At 41.5% G+C, this 20,169-nt stretch overlaps 1 protein-coding gene across 3 annotated transcripts in view; it reads left to right on the top strand.

Annotated features, from left to right (window-relative positions):
* The first annotated feature begins 471 nt into the window (after positions 1–471).
* LOC101766914 overlaps positions 472–20,169 on the top strand; it is a 31,251-nt gene continuing 11,553 nt past the window's right edge. For 2 of the 3 annotated variants that reach the window (XR_001163948.2, XM_022826218.1), the window contains exons 1-9: positions 472–642; positions 1,605–1,777; positions 1,887–2,145; positions 11,657–11,876; positions 12,360–12,514; positions 12,604–12,821; positions 13,000–13,389; positions 13,987–14,067; positions 14,180–14,256. Coding sequence is in view for 2 of the 3 variants with exons in the window: in XM_022826218.1 (XP_022681953.1) it covers positions 1,607–1,777; positions 1,887–2,145; positions 11,657–11,876; positions 12,360–12,514; positions 12,604–12,821; positions 13,000–13,389; positions 13,987–14,067; positions 14,180–14,256 (1,571 nt within the window). In the remaining variant the exon portion in view is untranslated. The remainder of the gene's footprint in view (positions 643–1,604; positions 1,778–1,886; positions 2,146–11,656; positions 11,877–12,359; positions 12,515–12,603; positions 12,822–12,999; positions 13,390–13,986; positions 14,068–14,179; positions 14,257–20,169) is intronic. The other variant, XM_004965078.4, reaches the window with a different exon arrangement.

Here is a 20,169-nt window from a genome sequence, read left to right as displayed (position 1 = left end):
AACTCCCAACTTTAGCACTATGCAAAAAGAAGATTCCCCATCACATCAAACTTGCGGTACATGCACACAGTACTAAATGTAGATGAAATTAAAAACTAATTGCACAGTTTTGTTGTACTTTGCGAGACGAATCTTTTGAGCCTAATTAGTCAATGTTTGGATAATAATTCATAAATACAAACGAAACGCTATAGTGTGCTACAGTGCTGCAACAGTAATTTGGCACCTCCAAACTTTGGCAACTAAACAAGCCTATATTGTTCGAAATTCGAGCTGGGCGCTCGAGTCTCGTGCCAACGTTTCCTTTTCCCTAGAAAGTGCTTCCCGCAAAGTTCCCTCTTCGTTTTCGGAAAATTCATCCTGGGCCCGCCCGCACTCATGCACCCTCGTAAAGGTAGGGAAAAAGTAATTGAATGTCATAAAAAATCGCTTGCCAGCGCACCTGCCTCACCCACCTCTAGCCGCTATACATTGACACAATACCTGCGCGTCTACTGTAACCTCTTCCCGAGCGGATCAGCTCGACCTCTCCAGTCGCGTCAACGCCCCTCCGAGCGCGAGCAGCGGAGCTCGTCCTCTCCGGATCCAGTCGGCAGTTGTATCAACGCCCCGCCCCCCGGCGATTCTGCTCCTAGCCAGCAGGTTCGACTCTCATCTTACAGACTTATTAGTACACTGTTGGGTTGGAGCACATCTCAGAGTTCCATTCCAGTCGAAGTCCGGACTACGCCGGAGGTGCGTGCTGGACGAGATTTATATAGCATCCCGGTTAGATTACGACCCATTTCAAAGATCAAACTCTCAGATGTTGGAGCTCCTACCCGAGCTCTCATCGGGTCGCTCCACAAACTGCCGCATCTCGCGCCCTGGTTCGGAAACATCCCAAGGCCAAACGCCCCGCCGACTGCCTCCCACAGAGCACAGCAGCAGAATGCCCCCATCTCCGGCCATACAATCAAGTAGAGAAAGGAAGAGAAGACACCGAACCACCAGATCCACGCTACCGTCGCCTTTTGCCGCTCGCCCGCGGCGTGGCTTGCTGCAGCCTGGGGTGGCGGCCGCGCGCTTCCGCCTGTAGGGTTCGCCCGCCCCAGCTGCTGCTTTGCTCCTACAGGGCCCCGCCCTGGCCTCCGTTGCCAGGCTTGTCGTCACTCGTCACTGCCTGCTTGCTAGAGTAGGAGACAGAGACACGAAGGAGGGAGGGAGAGGATACTGGGAGACGGGAATGAGAAGAGAGAAAGCGACTGAGCTGAGAGCTAGTGGCTTGCCGCTAGCTGCTGCTTTTTATTGTACATAAAATTTATTGATCATTTGCTTTTGTATTTTCTTATCAGTTTGGCATGTATTTTCTTTAAATCATATTCTTTTAATTTGTGTTGATTACTTATGAACAAGATGTGTAGACTGTCTTTGAAAATAACTAATTAAAATATGTGTTAAAGTAGCTATTAAAAGTAATTAATGCAACTATAGTCATTCCATAAATAGTAGTCACAAATATTACTATTTACATCTAAAATGGTTAATTTGTTAGTTACAAGACATTCAAAAAAAACAAGTGCGTACTTCCTTCTTTAAACAAAAGAAAGCTTCTATGTAAACAGGAATGCACAGTGGAGCTTCTACCTTTGATGACTACAGGAAGCAGCTACAGATTGTACTGCAGGATCCTAGTGAAGAACCCGTGCCTCTGTCACTGGATTATTTGAAAGCCATCACAGATGGTTTTTCTTCTGATCGACTAGTTGGCAGGGGTGGGTTTGGAGAGGTTTACAGGGTAAAGTCTTCTCTTTTTCTCCACCAGTTGTTTAAATTTTCTTCCAGGAATTTCAGTTTCAAATGTAAGCAGCAGGTAATAATGGAAGGCTCACGTACATGTTCTCCAGGGAGTTCTCGGGAGGGAGAAGTTTATTGCTATCAAGAAACTTTATGCTGAACATGTGGTTGATGACAGCAAATACAAAGCTGAGTTCAATTCTCTAATGAGGATACGGCACCCAAATATAGTGCAACTTATTGGTTACTGTGCCGAGACAAAGTTTGAAGCGATGCCGCGAAACGGGGAACATATTCTTGCAGAAGTACGTCAACGTTTGCTCTGTTTCGAGTACATAAGCAACGGAAGTCTTCGTGACTATGTTCTAGGTATGATTAGTAAATATAGTATATAGTTCCTGTTTATCTAGTATTCTTTACACAATCAACCAATTTATTTACTGTAATATCACTACCATAAAAACGTTTTTAGGAGCGGTTGAAACCGTATTGATAGAGGTGGCTCCCGCAATCGCCTCTAATTTTCGTAGCTAAAAATAAGCAATTTGCAGGGACAGTTGGCGAGCCGCTCCGTAAAGTCCATTTCTAGACGGGTGAGCTTAGAAACCGATTTTAAAAACAAAAAATAAGCAAAACAAAAAAAATACAAAGAAGCAATAAGAAAAGAAAAGAGAACATTCGTCCGCCAGCTGCACCTATCACGCCCCCAAGCCACCTGGCACATCATCCAACAATGCCCCTGAGCTGCACTGGTATGTATCCTGGACCACGGGACTGTACAGGAGCACCGGACCTTGTTGGAACCTCCCCTTTGTAGCGTGCAGTGGGTTGGGATCGGACCAAATTGGAAATGGTTAACACCTCTCAATTAGAGCAGTGTCCCAAGCTCATCTGTGATTCTCAGCTCATCGTGCAATACATCCATGAGGGATCTTCCACTATGAGAGCCCCCTCCTCCTCCTCCACGCCAGCCCCCCCTCCTCCCTCACCAGCGTCAACCTCATCCTGCACCATGCAAGCCCTTAGCTCCTGCTCCCCTTGCTGGTTCCAATCCCAGAGTAGGCCTTCAGCTTCAAGATTTGGGATATCTGTGGTGTCCCGGTTTGCTATGATGGTACTGGTTCTTCCTCGGTGTTCTTTCTGTTAGTTTCCTTTAACCGTTTCAGATTCAGGTTTTCACCGGAAGTAGTTGAATCCTGTCTTCGCTCTGTCTTGGGAGGTACCTCGAAAAACTTCTCTATGTTACAGTTGGATGATCAGGTTTTTCGGTTTGGAGTTTCGTGCAAACGTGTTGGGTTTGAGTTGAAAACCTTTTCCTGTAAATTTTTTAAATTGACTTTTCACCTTTGTAATGACTCGGGCTTTCAAGCTGCTCTTGATTTCTCCAAAGTGGATTCTGGTTGTTCTTTTGACTAGACTGAGGTGAATCATAAGAAGAAAAAGATCTCATATGCAGACGCAGTTCGATCTAATCGGACTCTATTATCTTGTGGCAATAGAACTTCCTTGGGTTCTTAGTAGGTCTCTCATTCGATTCATTCTGGCTTCTCTGGTTCTTGTTCAAATGGCAAAGTTCATAATCTGGATCATAATGCTTGGCACAAACGTCCAAGAATATCGATATTTAAAAGGATTTCATATCCCCGCCGTTCAGTTTTTGAGCGGCTAAATTTTCGAGCAAAGGTTCCTCCTTAAGAATTTCAAAATCTGAATGGTCAGCAGTCTGCTTTGAATCGTGGGTCAAAAGGCCCATACGTCTCGCAACCCAGTACTGTTGTTGCAGGTCTTAATAATGTCTGTAAAAGGTGTTTATCTCCCAACCACCCTAGGATCTCTTGTCAAAACCAGATCAAATGCTGGCATGGTAAAAAAGAGGGACATGTTTTGAAGACCCGCCATCTTTTTATCGGATCCCAAGATTCTGCAGTAAATTGTGGTCGAACTTTTGCTTGCCTATTTTCCTTGTCTATTAACTCGGCTGATTGGAAGGATAAAGAGGTCCAAAAGTGGTTCAAGCAGCCCACTACAATGACTAGTGGACCACAACGATGCAATTATCAGGGGTGCACTCTACCACTGAGCTAACAGCGCATCCTAATTCGCATGGGCTACCGGTTGTCGCTAGTTTCCAAGATTTTGCTTTTTCCGTTCTGGGCATTAAGGAGGGACACGTCCCTTTGACTTCCTCGGAGCCTCCACCACAGCAAGAAAACTCTAGTGTGGAGGAAGCACAATTGCCCTGTGTGCCAGAATCCCCTCCCCCTTCTGAAGCAGTCGGCAATCCCACCGCTAGCACCAATCCACCAAGAATGGCTTTCCTCGACGTCGACCCTAACCCCATGATGCTGCCAGGATTCTTAAGGATGATCATGCAAGGAAGGGAGCCGTACACATCCGTATGGTGACCTCGAGGGTAGTGCCAAGAAATGAAGACCTCACCATCATCACCGTCACCCTACTTCTTGATGATGAGGTACCTTTCGCTGAGACTAGGGATGTCATTTTGGGTCTTCTTGTGGAAGAGTATGGTTTGCAAGTAAGGGATGTCCAGAGGTGCCCTTTTCGTCGTGGTCAGGCCTATGTTCGTCTAGCGCGTATTTAGTTCGTTAATCACAATAGGGGTCCCAATGCTACAAGGGTTACCTTTAATAGAGAATGCTGGCTAATGTTGATTGGTTACCCTCTGGATTATAGCTCCAATGCAGAAATAGGGGATACTATAAAATCCTTTAGCAGGTTACTGTTCTGGCAAAGAGACAATGTTCTTGCTAGAATCATTATTAAGGCTAGTGTAACTGATTTGATAGATGTTCCATACTATATTATCATTTTCTAAGGGAGATGACTTTGAAAGAGTTTCCCTGACTGTCTTGTGTGAGATTCTCCAGCAAAATCTTCTTGGGGGCATGCCACAGGATGAGGATATTCCTCCTAGGGGGCTAATGGAAATTTTGTGTTCCCTGGATTGGGAATTTGTCAGCCTGGTCAGGATCAAGGACCCTACTGGCCCCAACCCCAGCATTTGGACCACAATTTGGAAGATAGTTAGAATGTCAATGTTGGCAATGATGATTCTCCAGAACAAAATCCTAACTTACTGCCTGTCCAGCAGCTAGTTGGACACCTTGACATTCCTATTGGACAAGCATAAGATAATCAGGATCAAGATCAGATTATGGAAGAAGCTCATCCTGCTGACCAAGTTAACATAGAGGACAATGCACAAATCAGTATCTCAGTTCAGTGAACTTCTTCTATTTACTCATCATCTGATGTCACAGGGCCAGAACTCCCTAACGTGAACCTTGATGCCCCAATTGATGACAGTGGTCAGTTCCTTGAGGAGCTTTTTTCAAAGGTTGTCATTGGTCTTCAAGCCTAGCATCCTAATTTTCTTGTCCCTGAGGTACTGATGAATGGACTGATGAATGATGAGGAATTGGAAAAAGCTGCTCCTATTGCACCTGCACTTCAGCCTATCATGAACTTTCAAGCAGCAAATGCCCAGCCTGCTTCCACCATCAATTTGAATTTAAATCTAAATGTGGGCCTCGCCAGATTGGTCGACAGACCGCTTGTGGATCCTAGGCTGGCAAATATCTTTGGGAGAATGACCAAGCCCAGCAAACCTAGCCCTGATCTCTTTAGACTATGGTCCAAGATCTTCTCTCCTGTTGGCAATCCAAAGTTGGTGGTGCAGATCCCTAAAGATTAGGCCCCTTTGTTCTTAATCATCCTGATGTCACCTAACAGCTTTGACTGGGCTAGATCCTTCCTGTCCTCCTAGACTTGGAAGGTGTTGCTTGACTGTTGCCAGAATGGAGATATAATGCCTTTTGCCCTACCCCTACATGTCCTGATCATGACAAGATCACTTGTGTAAACTCTTCTGCTGATAATGGAATTGGTCAATCCTACAAGTTGGAATTCACTGCAACCAATGCAGCTTCAAGGGGCCAAGCTGAGCAGAACTCCCAGCCACATTCCGAAGCTGCTTCCCCTCTAGTTGAAAATGCATTCAGAAGAAGTCCTAGAATCAGAGGACGCAATGATGGTTTTAAGCAAGGCAGCTGTGCAAGTAAAGGGTGTCTTGCCTGCTCTACAAACCCACTAGCTATTCCTTTAAGCATTATTAAGAAAATTGGTGAATCAGCATGTATGATCCCTCCTGAAAAGTTGACTGATAAAGCTCTAAAACGTAAACCTAAGTCCTTTAAATTCATTGGTGAAAAGAGGCCTGCATCCAAGGCACCATGCAAGACTTCTTCAGGCAAGCTGGAAAAGGGCAAGAAGAAGAAGGTAAACCAAAACAAGGATGATGATGATGAGGAGGAACCACAGAAGAAGACCAAGAACAGAGAGGGATCTTATCCCTCTCTACCTTCCCAGCCAATGGAGGTGGCTGCAGATTTTGTGCCTATTGGTTGATGGTTTATTTCAGCTTTTTCAGCTTATTTTGTTGATTAAAAACTCTATGTCAAATTCTTTAATGGTCCTGTGTGGTTGGCTCATCTTCTGTTTAATTACTGGTTTAATATTGGACGCTCTCGGTTATGTTAGAGACTGGTCTCATTCTCTTAGTTATGGCTTTGGATGCTATCCATGCAAAGGATTTATTTCTCTTACTGAGTTTTCCAAATGAATTGCCCTAATAACAAATAAGCATGGTGCATTCTAAGTTGGAACACACGGGGTATTAATTCAGAAGGCAAATAGGATGCCATCAAAAGCAAAATTGTTGAATCCAAATGTGATATTATATGCTTACAAGAAATCAAAAGAGAATTCTTTGATGCTCAATATATCAAGAAATTCTGCCCCCCCTTTTCCGGATAGTTTTGAGTTCCCTTCCCTCAGTGGGATTGTCTAGTGGTAGTATTATAATATGGAATGGATCCAAGTTCATTGGCTCTCTTGCTTTTCAAAATGATTATACACAATCTGTTGAGTTATTTGTCGTCTCACTGGAGAACACTGGATCCGAACCAACATTTATGCTTCGTGTATGCCAGAAGGAAAAGTGAATTTCCTCAATTGATTCAGAAACATTGACATGCCTAAGGAGGTCTATTGGCTAATCATAGGAGATTTCAATTTAATTCGATCACCAGAAAGTAAATTTAAGCTAGGAGGGAACATTCAGGAGATGTTTGCCTTCAATGAAGCCATTAGTAGACTTAGACTAGTAGAAATTCCCCTTAAAGGTTGTAGATACACTTGGACAAATAAACAATAAAATCCCCTTCCGAAACATTTGGATTTGTTTTTCTCCTCAAATTCCTGGACGACTCTCCTCCCAAACACATGAGCCTCTGCCTTGTCCAGGGACCCATCTAATCACACACCTTGCCTTATATCTACATGCACAAATGTGTCAAGACCCCATGTGTTCAAATTTGAAAATTATTGGCTGGAACATAATCATTTTGGAGATATTCGACATCATGGTTGGAGTCTACCCACCATGCAAACTGACAAGGCAAAGGTTGTAGGTGCTAAATTCAAAAACCTAAGGAGAGTATTGAAAGCTTGGAAGAACCAGCTCCCAAATCTGGCAAAAACCATTCAAAACTGTAAGGATGTTGTCATCCTCCTTCTTGACACCCTTGAAGAATCTAGGGATATCACTCTAGAAGAATGGAACTTTAGAGCTACTGTTATTGACCAGCTAAAATCACTTCTCAGCCAACAGCGAATTTATTAGAAGCAAAGAGGTACAATCAAGTAGGTCAAATTTGGAGATGAGTGCACTGAGTTTTTCCATGCAAATGCCTCCATCAAGCATAATAAAAATACCATCACCATGCTAAGGGATGATTTAGGGAGGGAATTGTTTGAGCATGAGGCAAAAGCACAGCTTATCTGGTTGGCATTTAAGGAAAGGTTGGGCATCTCAGAATTCTCTAGTATAAACATAGACCTGGCTTCTCTTTTACATCCAGCTCAGAATCTTGAGAGGCTACAAGGGGAATTCACAAGGGAATAAATTAATAAGGTTATAATGGATTTGCCAAATCACAAGTCTCTAGGTCCGGATGGCTTCAGTGGAGAGTTTCTCAAGAAATGTTAGCCTATTATTGCCCAAGACTTCTATGATCTCTGTGATGGACTTTTTGAAGGAACATTCTGCTTGAAAAGTATTAATGCCTCCTATATTACTTTGGTACCTAAAAAGGATTGTCCCTTATTTATTGGATACTTCATACCTATTTCCCTCCTTAACTCTTCCATAAAGCTTCTAACCAACCTTTTGGCAGAAAGGCTTTGGCAGATCATTCTCACCCTAGTACATGCTAACCAATATGGGTTCATCAGATCCAGGACTATTCACAATTGTCTAGCATGGGCTTTTGAATACATCCACCTGTGTAAATCTACCAAGGAGGTGGTCATTCTGAAATTGAATTTTGAAAAGACGTTTGACAAAATAGAATATCAAGCTATACTAGAAATCCTCCAAAATAAGGGCTTTGGTCCTGGATGGCTGGGTGGGATCAAAGACATCCTAGGGTCTGGCACTTCCTCAGTGCTCCTAAATGGTGTCACTGGTAAGGTTTTCTGTTGCAAAAGAGGCGTCAGGCAAGGTGACCCTCTATCTCCACTACTATTTGTCCTAGCAGCAGATCTTCTACAGTCCATGGTCAATCAAGCAAAGTCCCAAGGCTTAATTAATCTCCCCATCCCTGAGAGAGTAGGTTCAGACTTCCCAATTGTACAATATGCAGATGATACCCTTCTAATAATGGAAGCTTGTCCCAGACAATTGTTAGTCCTAAAAGATCTCCTAATCTCCTTTGCAGCAACAACTGGCCTAAAAGTGAATTACAACAAGTTAGTGATGGTGCCAATAAACATCTCTGAAGAAAGGCTGCCATCACTCTCCAACACCTTCAACTGCCAAAAGGGTAGCCTGCCTTTTACGTACTTGGGTCTTCCATTGGGTACAACCAAGCCAAATATTTAGTACTTCTTGCCCTTAGTTCAGAGAATTGAGAGAAGACTGACTTGCACATCTGCATTCCTCACCCAAGGTGGCAAACTTCAAATAGTCAACTCTGTTCTCTCCTCTTCAGTAGTATTCTACTGTTGCAGTCTGAAGTTGCACAAGGGGGTTATTAAGCAATTAGACAAATACAGAAAATATTGCCTCTGGAAGGGATCTGATCTCAATGCTAAGCAACCACCAAAAGCAGCATGGCCAATGGTGTATCTGCCCAAGAAAGGAGGATTGGGTGTTATCAACCTGTCTGCTCACAATGACTATCTACTGATGAAATTCCTACACAAATTCTATTCAAAAGCTGATATTCCTTGGGTGCATCTAGTACGGGATAACTATTACTCAAATGGTCACTTACATGGCCAACAAAACAAGGGCTCCTTCTGTGGAGAGACATAGTCAAGCTCGTGGTCCCTTATACAGGAATTGCTTCAGCATCTTTGCATGGTGGTTCCTTAGTTCTACTATGGCAGGATATGTGGAATGGTCACATCTTACAGTAATACCCTGAACTTTTCTCCTTTGCTAAGAACCCCAATGTCACTTAAAGAAATGCAGTGAGTAGTGCCCACTTTTCATGTAACTTCCATCTACCTCTTTCAATCCAAGCTCACCAACAGTTCTTGGAACTGCAAGCTTTTTTGACAACTCACAGTAACTGTCTGGATCTGACTAATGGAACTACATATGGGGGAATGCAATTTTCTCAACATCAAAATTTTATAAATCACTGATTGGTTATAGAACCACACACCCAGCTTTCTGTTGGATATGAGGTCTAAATGTCAGATGAAACATAAAGTCTTCTTTGATTACTACTCAAACATCATGTGAGCACAAGGGACCTCTTGAGGTGCAAAAGGATGGCCCTAAAATCTTATACTTATGACATGTGCATCTTGCAAAGACCTGAAACTAGTGCCCATCTCTTCTTGCGATGTAATTTCACTAAAGCATGCTGGGCATCAATTGGCATCTCGGTGGTAACTACAATATCGGTATTACAAATCTTCTCTCGTATAAAGCAGCAGCCGGGAGTTCCCTTCTTCATGGAGATCATCATCCTAATGGCTTGGAGCATTTGGACAACAGGAAGTGATGTGATATTCAATGATATTGACCCCTCTATGAATGCTTGTAAAAGGAAATTTGTCTCTAAATTTTCCCTTGTTCTCCTAAGCACTAAACCTAGTCTAGTTCCTGCCATGGAGTCCTGGCTTAACTCCCTGTAATTTTCTATCTTTGTTGAACTTATTTGTATCTTAGTTCCCTTATTTTAAATATATAAATCAGTAGGGGCTCTGCCCCTCCTGTTCCTTCTAAAAAATTTGAGCAGGGTCCACCAAGATGCTATTCTGCACCCACCTATGCCCACTTAGTTGGTAAGCGAAGGATAATACTACCTTTCCCCACATGCACGTGAGGCGGGGAGGGGGGAGTGCCACCCTAGACGGTGCCCGTGCATCCACGGTGAAAAACGAGCCCAATGCTATCCACGGTGGCTGCCACAAGTAGATCTGCCCCAGCCAATGGAGAGGGCAATGATGTCGTGGGGTGGCAGGGGAGGAAGATATGTCGGGTGGTGCTGGTGTGATGGAACATCAGCTGGTGTTGGTGGAGTCAAAGTTGCAGACATCGAGGGTGCCAGCGAACACGGAGGTGAAGACATCCTGCAGTGGAGGCAGAGGTAGGGACGTCGACCGGTGGCTTTGGTGGAGGGGATGTTTGGCGGTGGTGGTGTGGGCCGAGGCAACCTCGCCTGGGGCAGGGGCAGTGACGAAACATAATTGATTGATAATGTTTGGTGGGATGGGAACAGGATAGGAGATGGATGCCATACTTGGATTTGGGCTACCTTAACCGGTCTCTTTGTCTAACGGTAGGTCCATTGTTCTACCGCGTTTTCCTTTTTCTTTACAGTGCGCGCGCGCACGTGTGACACCGCGAAGAAGACACCTTAGAAACGTCTAGGCTCACCTAAACTCTAGGAGAATCCTTTATAAAAAAACTCTAGGAGAAGGATTACCGTCTAGAGAGCACCTATTGCCTTTTTGTAACCTTGAATTGGAGTTGCTCGTTGGTTGGAGGGGGTGGGTCCAAGCTATTTTTGGTGGTGTCCTATTGATCCTAGGTTAAAGTAGAGTCAGTGTATTTTTCAATATGAATCCAGTGGCCTTAGTTTTTATGTTATGACAAGGAAAAAGTTCAAATTACTCTCCTCAAGTATAAGCAAAGTCTGAATAAGCCTCCAAATTATTTTGTGGTCCAGCTTACCCCCAAAACTACGCCATTTGGTCCAATTTACCCCTTAACACAATTATCTTTTGTGTTTTTCCATGCACATGTGGAGTCTTAAAGTTAAAATTTTGCAGTGTGATAACATACATCATAACAAATGTTAGAAAAATACATCAAATTTTTCACCATTATTTTGATAAGATATGATATTTAATAATAAAATAATTTTTAGGATACAAAATAATATAAAAAATAATGATGAAAAATTCATAACATATTTTATTTGACATACATTGTGATGCCTGTTACCACCCTGCAAATTTTAAATTGAAATTCAACTTGTGCATAGAGAAATAAAAAAAAGATAAATCGTTCTAAGCATTTTGCATTGGGTAAATTAAACTAAATAGCATAATTGAACCAATAAATAGTTCAGGGGTTATGCAGACTTCGGCTGTATAAGAACATATATTAATATAAAATAATTATTTGTCGAAGGTTTGGCTTACCAAAATAAAATACGCCTACTAATTTTGGAGACAATATATCATTCTTTCACCCATCCACGCACACATGTTGGTCCCAATATGCCACAAAGTGTGACCATTAGAACCTTTTCTGTTTATCTATATTTTTCCACAGATCTGGATCTTGGCTGGGATAAGAGATATGCAATAATGGAAGGAATTTGCAAAGGTTTAGATTTCCTTCATGAGGAATGCAATATTACCCATATGGATCTTAAACCTGAAAATATACTGCTGGATGACGATATGGTTCCAAAAATTACGGATTTTGGTTTGTCGAGGCTCAGGGATGTAGGAAAATCTCAAATTTTTACTCATAACCTTACGGGAACACTGTAAGCTACTCTCTCCATTTTAAATTGTAGGTAATTTTACCTTTCTATATACATATTTCTTACTGTGTATCTAAATATAATATAGACATAGATACATAGAAAAAGAAACACTACAAGAATCTGCAGTTTATCTGAGAGTTCTGATCGGAGTAGCCGACGGGGCTTCTTTCTTTATTAGTTTTCTGCTCCCATGGCCGACGGTGTTTAGTGTAGCACATCAATTTACCGAGCGTAAATGATGATTTTCCTACTAGTTATCACCGACCAACATTTCCAGACAACAGAGGACAAAAAGAACATGTAACCGTTGGCCACTTCACATAAATCTGTCAGCACCTTTAACTCGTGTAGCGAAAAGACCAAATGATCACAATTTAGGATGGAGACGGAGGGAGTAAGCCTCATGCAACAATACCAATGTTTCTGCTATCTTCATTGTCAGATTATCCTTGAACTATTTAATAACTTTAAAGTTTGCTGCAGTGGATACATGCCACCAGAATACCTACTCGAGGGCAAAATATCTCATAAGACAGATATATACAGTTTGGGTGTTATAATGTGTGAGATAATCACAGGCGAAAAGGTGCCCATTGGCGGGAGTAGTAACAGCTCCATGAGTATGGAATTCACACGGAGTAAGAGCGAGACTAAGCAAAAGCCATTGCATACCAACCGTCATTTATTATTAGGAATAGGCTCTATTCTCACCTATGCAAATGTGCAGGAGCTTGCGGAAGATGGATGAAAATATTTGAGAAGTCACTGAATGATGCGTCACTAAAGGAAATATATATCAAACAAGTAAAACAGCTGCTCGACATAGCCCTAAAATGTGTGGACCATGACAGGACGAAAAGGCCTGGTTCATCGGAAATACTTAAAGTTTTTTACCCTAATCCAGCGGAAAGAAGCTCGTGTGAATTAAACAGCAACTATGGACAGGTATAACTAACCTCTCTCGTTATCATGCTGCGAGCTCTCGTCAAACATTATTTCATAGTAGAAGCATGCGGAAGAACATGCCTGAATAATTGCGTCCACTTTCATCCAAGTAGTGCACAAATACCTTATGAATTTTGTTATCAACTGACTTGATGGCCCTCTTCATATATAATTGCAGGTCATCGAACTCCTCAGTGTGCATCCGCTGCAGCTTGATTTCTCTTTGCCTGAGCCCAAAAAGTTACATCACAGCTCATGCTCGCTGCACCTAACCAACAACATAGATGCACCTGTGGTCTTCAGGCTCTTGCCATCAGAGACTCTATCAGCACATTTCTTGCCGCAATCTGGTGTGGTGCCGGCGAAGTGCCAGTACACACTCGCTGTCGTAATGCTTCACCAGCAAAATCCACGGTTCGGCAACGACGACTTTTTCACTCTCGAAAGCACCAAAGAGAGGTATCAGGGCCTACGGATCGTCGACCCAGGAGCATTGATTACGAAAGCCAGAGAAAGGGGTCTTAAGGTGCACGAGGTGAAAATAGCTGCTGTCTGTGCACATACTGATGTGAGTTCATTCTGCTTCTCCCCGAATGAAAATATACAGAATGCCTCCCCATAAACAAAAATAAATGTTGTTTTGAACATTCGGACAGTTCAATCTTCAAAACATCAACTACAAATTTATGTAATATAATAGATTATAAAATACAAATCATACACACACATACATATGTATAGTATAGGCAAGGAAATTAAAGTGCAGATGGAAGTGGATGACTAGCCTCCTCAAGACCTTTTGAAGCTAGTCATCTTTATTAGATCCAGAAATTATTGGAGTTAGAGCTGTAGGCACATTGAAGATGTTTGGTCGAGTAATTTTGTTACATTGTTTAAGATTTGAACATATATTTAAAAAAATCTTGTTTTATTTTACAAACTCAAAGCCTCTATGGACCTCAAGAGCTGGACATTGGATTCCATGCCTCCCCACATAATAACTAGCATTGAGGCCACCTATAGAAAGTCGCTACACCAAATTCCTATTTCACCACCAATTCCATGAGCACTGCCTGAACTAGTTTGAAGATATATTTAGTTGAGATATTTAAAAAACGTATACTACAGTAGTTATGTTAGTAAGGTATTATTTTTTATTTTACAGCCGCCAATAGGTCCTAATTTAAAACCAGAGTTGGCCCGACCAGTTTCCTGGGACCGACAAGACGTAACGCCTGAACTCATGGTGCGTGATTTTCATCAGATTGTCCCCAATTAAGTTTGTCATATACTAGTTCCATTTCAGAAATATATGTTAGTTTATTGGTCTACTCTGGTTTGTTTCTTCATTTTATCAGATAATGCCCGTGGAAAGGTATCCTCATAGTTTTGGGGAGGAACCGGTAGCCATATGTGTGCATCCAACAGAGCCATGGTGAGTGGAGTGTTTTACTTTTGGCAGAAGCTAAATTTCAAGCATTTTTTTAACGAAAGGGCACGAGAGTGTGCCTATTTCATTGATAAAGAGGGGTACAGCTGGGTAACCGGACAAAAAGAGAAAAAGAAGCGAAGAAAACAAGATATAAAGGTAAAATTATGTATACGCAAGAAGGCCCGCCAGGTCTCTCGCACCCGCTGCTACATATCATGCGAGCGTGTAGACCTTCAATCATTGTTTTAGCTAGGTAAAATTTCAAGCATTGTTTTAGCTTGCTCACAACACAGTCGGCCTTCAATCAGTTTAATCGTGTCATGCATGCACATATCATGCGAGCGTGTGTGAGGTGCGGTTGTGGTGCATGTGTCTGAGTGCACGTATATCTTCGCTTGCCCCTCACCGTTGGTCCTATACGGAAAGCAGAAAGCATACATGCAGCTTGCGGTGGTAATAGATCATGATCCTTATGTCTTTTTGCAATCCAACATGGTACTACTTAATATTAGTTCCAAAACACATAGAATTTTATCTTGACCTTTATTGAGTCCGATCCTTGAAATTGTTAGGTTAAATTATTAGGTTCTTTACCACTACTACCTCACTAGTGGATGATCGACTATTAATACTGGTCGGGAAACCTCCTTTAGTACCGTTTTCCGACCGGTACCGCTACATTGGTATTAAAAGTGGCATTCTTTAGTATTGGGTACAATATCTAGTACTAAACGTACCTATTAGTACCCATTAGTAACACCAACTAGTACTAAATTGCATTTTTTTCTTTTCTGTTTATTTGTTTTATTTTGTATTAGTATTTGTATCCCTTTGCATATACTAGTGTTATACATCAATATATATTGCTCTAGCATATTAAATACTGCATATTATATATATACAATCTATATGCATTTCAAATATTATATATAGGTTAAAATATTACATATATATATTTAGTGTTCTGCTATAACGCACCTGGAATGCACCCACCCTATTTGCAACTGTTTTAGTCATGCTGTTGCAGCTGGCTCGATCCGAGTTGCAACCGGCTCGGTCCGAGTTGCAACTGATTTGTGTCCAGTTGCAACCAGCTCGATCTAACTTGTAACTAGTTCGGTTCAGTTGCAATTAGTTTCATCGAGTTGCAATGTTGGAAAAAGCCAACATTCATCAGAAGCCAAAAACACAGAATACAATGTTGGAAAATAATTATACCTAATCAAGAGATTGGCTTTAGCCAAAGATGGATTAGACTGGATTAAGTGGCTGTTGCTGCTATGCGTGTCAGTTATGCCAAGTAACATAGAGGTAGAACAAATTGTGAGTAGCATGTGCCATGCTGATTAATCAACCAGTGAGAACAATCTGATGTCACTGGATTTCACCTGTCTAGGAAAATTTAGTGTGATAACTTGCTTGTAATCCAGTTGACCAGTGCAACAGAAGTATTCGAGGGGGATTAATTTTACCAATTAGACGTCAGATTAAGTGAATAGTTGAATTTCTACAAGTATCCTAGTAATTATCAATTATTTCTAGCAATTTCTATTTTTTCTATAAAAAATTCTGAAGTCTCTAAATGATTGAAAATAAAAACAATTATTCTAAAAATTATTAGGAATTAATGAATTAACAGGCATCATCAACGTTTTAACAAGTTTTCTATATTTTCTAGCTATTTTTCTATATTTCCTAACAATTCTTCAACCCACTAACAATTTTACAATTTTCCTCTCTTTCCTATTGCTAACGTCAGCGGTCTCATGGCTTACATCATTTGTCTCACCTGGTACTAATTGTTAACCTTTAGTACTATCACACCCAGTTTTAAGGACAAAACCGAGTGCTTTGAATACATGTGTGTCAGGATCAAGTTACACACATGTATGATATAAGTGAATAACAAAGACAGTTTCATAATAAATAAAGAGAGTAATTAACCATTATTACATGACCGAAAGTCTCAATCGAACACAAGCCTAACTTATTACGCAGCGGACTCCGAAGACGATGACTACACCACAAGTAGTTGACTGAAGAACCGTACGCCTAGAACTCCTCAAAGTCGTCAATATATTCCACTAGATTATCTTGGTCTAAACAGCGGTTTTGCAAGGGTGAATACACTTATGGTTAGTACTCAACAAGTCGTGGGGAACAGTGTATGTAAGGCAAATCAAGGTATGGCTAAGGCTTAATCAGGATCAGCTTTTAATTAGGTTGGTCAAATTTTATTAGCAATTAACTAAGTATAAGTTTATACCATCCAAAATTAAATAAGAACATAAATAAAGTAAACAACATATGCATGAATAAAATAACAACGATTTAAGTCCATCTTTTGATAGTATTATCATGTGAGGGTCCAGGCTGCTCTTAATCGTGAGCACGGCTGATCGATCAGTTTTACACTCTGCAGAGGTCGCACATCTTTACCCACAAGTCGCGTAAAAGTTCAAAAGAACTTTGGACCCAACCATGCGGTGTTTGCAAGGCACCATACCACACTTCCGAGGTGTGATTGCATAGGGATGCTACAAGGCCTTTACAAAGATTCGCTACTAAGTGATAACCCGCTAAGGTGTCAGGTCAAAGCAGAGCATAACAGTCCCCTAGTGGGTACAGTGTCTTAGCAAAGTCCACATCCCAAGAGAGCGAGTGCTATACCCCATAAATGCCTCCCCTCTTGCCCTTTTGGTAAGGTTACCCTAGACTAGAGTTTCTAATTATTTAGCAAAGACCAGAGTCATTTAGTCCTGTGGTACCACTGTTTTCCTGGGTGGTTCTCCATGTTCCGATTAAACATTTATGATATGAAAGGTATAACAAAAGTAAAGCAAGATTAATCATTGAATTCAGTTAAACCACCATATCCCAGGTAAGCAATAAGCATGAGCTACCCAACATAAAAGTAAACCCAGTTGGTCAAGGCTAAGGTGAATAAAATCTAGACGAACCTTAATTGGGACCCATCAAGATTACAACTATTATGTGCATAGCAATCTTGTATTGAACATGAAAGTAAAGGTGAATAGTACTGAAAGAAGTCATCAAGGACACAACTTGCCTTCTTAGCCTTACTCTTGCTGTTCGTACTCCTCGAAAGCTTGATCTTCAAATCCCTCGAACTGCGGACCGTTTACACGTGTCACACGAGCACATACAAGCAAACAAAGGCATAATAAGAAAAACAGTACACCAATCATAACAAACATAGGAAACAAGCTTAGAAAACAAATCTACGCTTTAAAACGATTAAAGAACGCGAAAACAGAGTTAAGATGCAAAAGATATGATTAAAACAAGTTTCAGGGGCTTTTCTGCGAGAAAAAGAAAACTTCCACGGCTAAACTATGAAAAATCGAGGACTTTTACGTAATTACACATATAAACCGAAGGTTTAACGTGCAAAAACACGAAACAGGACAGCGAATTAATTTTATAAAAACTTAGGGGTTGAAACGAAAGAAAATAGGACCAAAATGCAATTACTTTTGAACTAGATTGGATTGCGGGTTGATTTATGGAAAAGGCGAGGGCTTAAATGCAAAAGAAGCAACGCGCAGCTGAATTCGAACCGTTACGGGTTGATTTATGGATCTGCTCAGGACAGGCGAGATCGCGCGGCTGGGCTTGAGTCGAGCCAGAGAAGTGTCTCGGCTCGGCTCACGGCTTCAAGCCGAAGGAAACGAATCTAGCCGTCGAAACGAGATCGGGCGGGCAACAAAGCCCGTGCTGACGCCAGCAGCGGCGAGCGGTGGCAATGGCGGAACAGCGGCGACACTCTGCCGGAGTCCAGCGAAAACGCGCGTCCGGCCACGACTAGGCGCGCGGAGACAAGCAAAAGAGAGCGGCGGGTGCGGCGATCTCGTCTTGGTTGTTGACAGAGGCCAAGGGCGATGGCTCACCTTGTGGCGGCGGCGAGCTCGCGAAGAAAGGAAGGTGGAAGGAGGGGCTAACCGGCAGGCCCTACCTGTCGGCGACTGAGGGAAAAGGGACGTGCGGCGCTAGCTGGGCCAGTGGAAAGAAAATGGGCCGGAGGGAGGTGGGCGGTGCTGGGCTGCGCAAGGAGAAAAAGGAGCGGGCCGAAAGGGAGCTGGCGGTTGGGCTGAAGGAGAGGGGAAAAGGATGCAGCCCAAAAGAAGAGAAGAAAGAAAGAATAAGAAGAAGCAGAAGAAAAGATTTTAAACTAAAATTTGAATTTGAAAATTTTAAACTTGATTCAAACACAAGCAACCAAATTTTTTGCACCACCATGAATGCACAATAAACTCCTATGGTGAATTAATTTAATTTGAGAAAATGCAAATTTAAATGCCTAGAAATTTAAATAAACCTTAATTGAGCAATTTTAAGTGAATTTGAATTCTTTTAAATTTTAGGTGTTACAAGTACCAGGTAAAACCACCCCTCCTGTTATTAAGGGGGATGGCGGGAGGGGAAACTGCCCCCTTAGTACGAGTGCCCAATTGTTTCGTTCCCAGCATATTACATTTTTTTCTTAGTTTCAAAATTTATATTATTTTAATTATTGCGTAATAAATCAAATAACATTCATAAAATTGCAAAAAGGTTGATTAGCTTAAGTGTTGATTATATCTACACTATAAATATATTAGATATAGTTAAATATTAAATATAGTAAAATTTATAGCTTTTACTTAGTAATAGGATATAAATCATCATAATGCTTATGTTAATAAAAAAATAGAAAAAAATAAATGTTTTAACCATGAAAAAATTTAGAAAAATAGTAACTATTAGTTTAATTATTATTTTTATCATGCTTCTAACATGTAGTTGTTTAATGAGCTAATTTACTCAGTGCTATCAAAATTGACTTCCCTCGGTACCATAGAATTCTACGAAACTTTTTTCAGTACCATTGAATTTAAGATTTATCCCCTCAATGTCATTTCATCCATATTCCATTCATGCGCTGTTAAGTATGGTTGGAAAAAACAATTTTGCCCCTCATAAGTCATGACCCCACCTGTAAGTACTCTCTGTTTTCTGTCTCTCGGGCCCATGCTTTCTAGCACAAAGGGAGTGCAGCAGCTACGAAGGACAGAGGGCCTTAGCGGCGGGCGCCGAGCAGGCGTTGCCCCGGGAGGTCCGCAGGCCGCAGCCACCAAGAACCGGGCTCATGGGCCGCCGTGGCATGAAAGGAAGTGCCGACCGCTGCTGCAGACGTCGAGGGCGTGCCCAGCGAAGATGACGTCGACGGAGTAGTCCGGGAACGGGAGTCCTGAGCTTTTTGTGATAACGAAATTCGCATCCGATCTTTACCAATTGTCAGAACAATGCAACAAGCAGCAGAAGCTAAAGAACAAACTGAATTCCAAGATTGGTAAAGATTCTCTTGAGTGCTCTATTTACAAACCATGAGAAAAAACAATAAATCAGTAACAGGCCGGTGTAGACATGTACAGCAACAGGACCAGGGTTAACATTTTTGACGAAATTTCGTCGGAATTTCCAGAATTTCGTGTTTTTCGATGATGGGTGGAAAAAATAATTTCGGTCAAAATATTTCGGAAATTTTGAATTACGTTCTTGTTATATGGCATACAAGAACCTGGTGGTGCAGTGGAAGAGCTCTTCCCCTCACCACAAGAGGAGATTTGAAAAATTCTATGGCATACAAGGATTGTGTCTAAATTAAATTTTTTAATACCTATGATGCTTCAAAAATTGAAATGTTTAATATTTTAATGATGCAAAAATTGAGCTCAATATTAGATGCAGTTAAATTAACATTTTCAACATACAATAAATTGGTGCTTGTTTAATATGGTCCAAACTATATGAATACTATCGTTAATCCAAAGAAATGACAACTTCGTCATTTAGAAATCGAATAAAATATAAAATACATTACATATCACCACAATACATTACTTTGTCACTTGA

The sequence above is a fragment of the Setaria italica genome, chromosome IV (assembly GCF_000263155.2).
Source record: "Setaria italica strain Yugu1 chromosome IV, Setaria_italica_v2.0, whole genome shotgun sequence".
Classification (NCBI taxonomy): Eukaryota; Viridiplantae; Streptophyta; class Magnoliopsida; order Poales; family Poaceae; genus Setaria; species Setaria italica.
The sequence above is the reverse complement of the archived record's forward strand: the minus strand, read 5'-3'. Positions and strand labels throughout refer to the sequence as shown.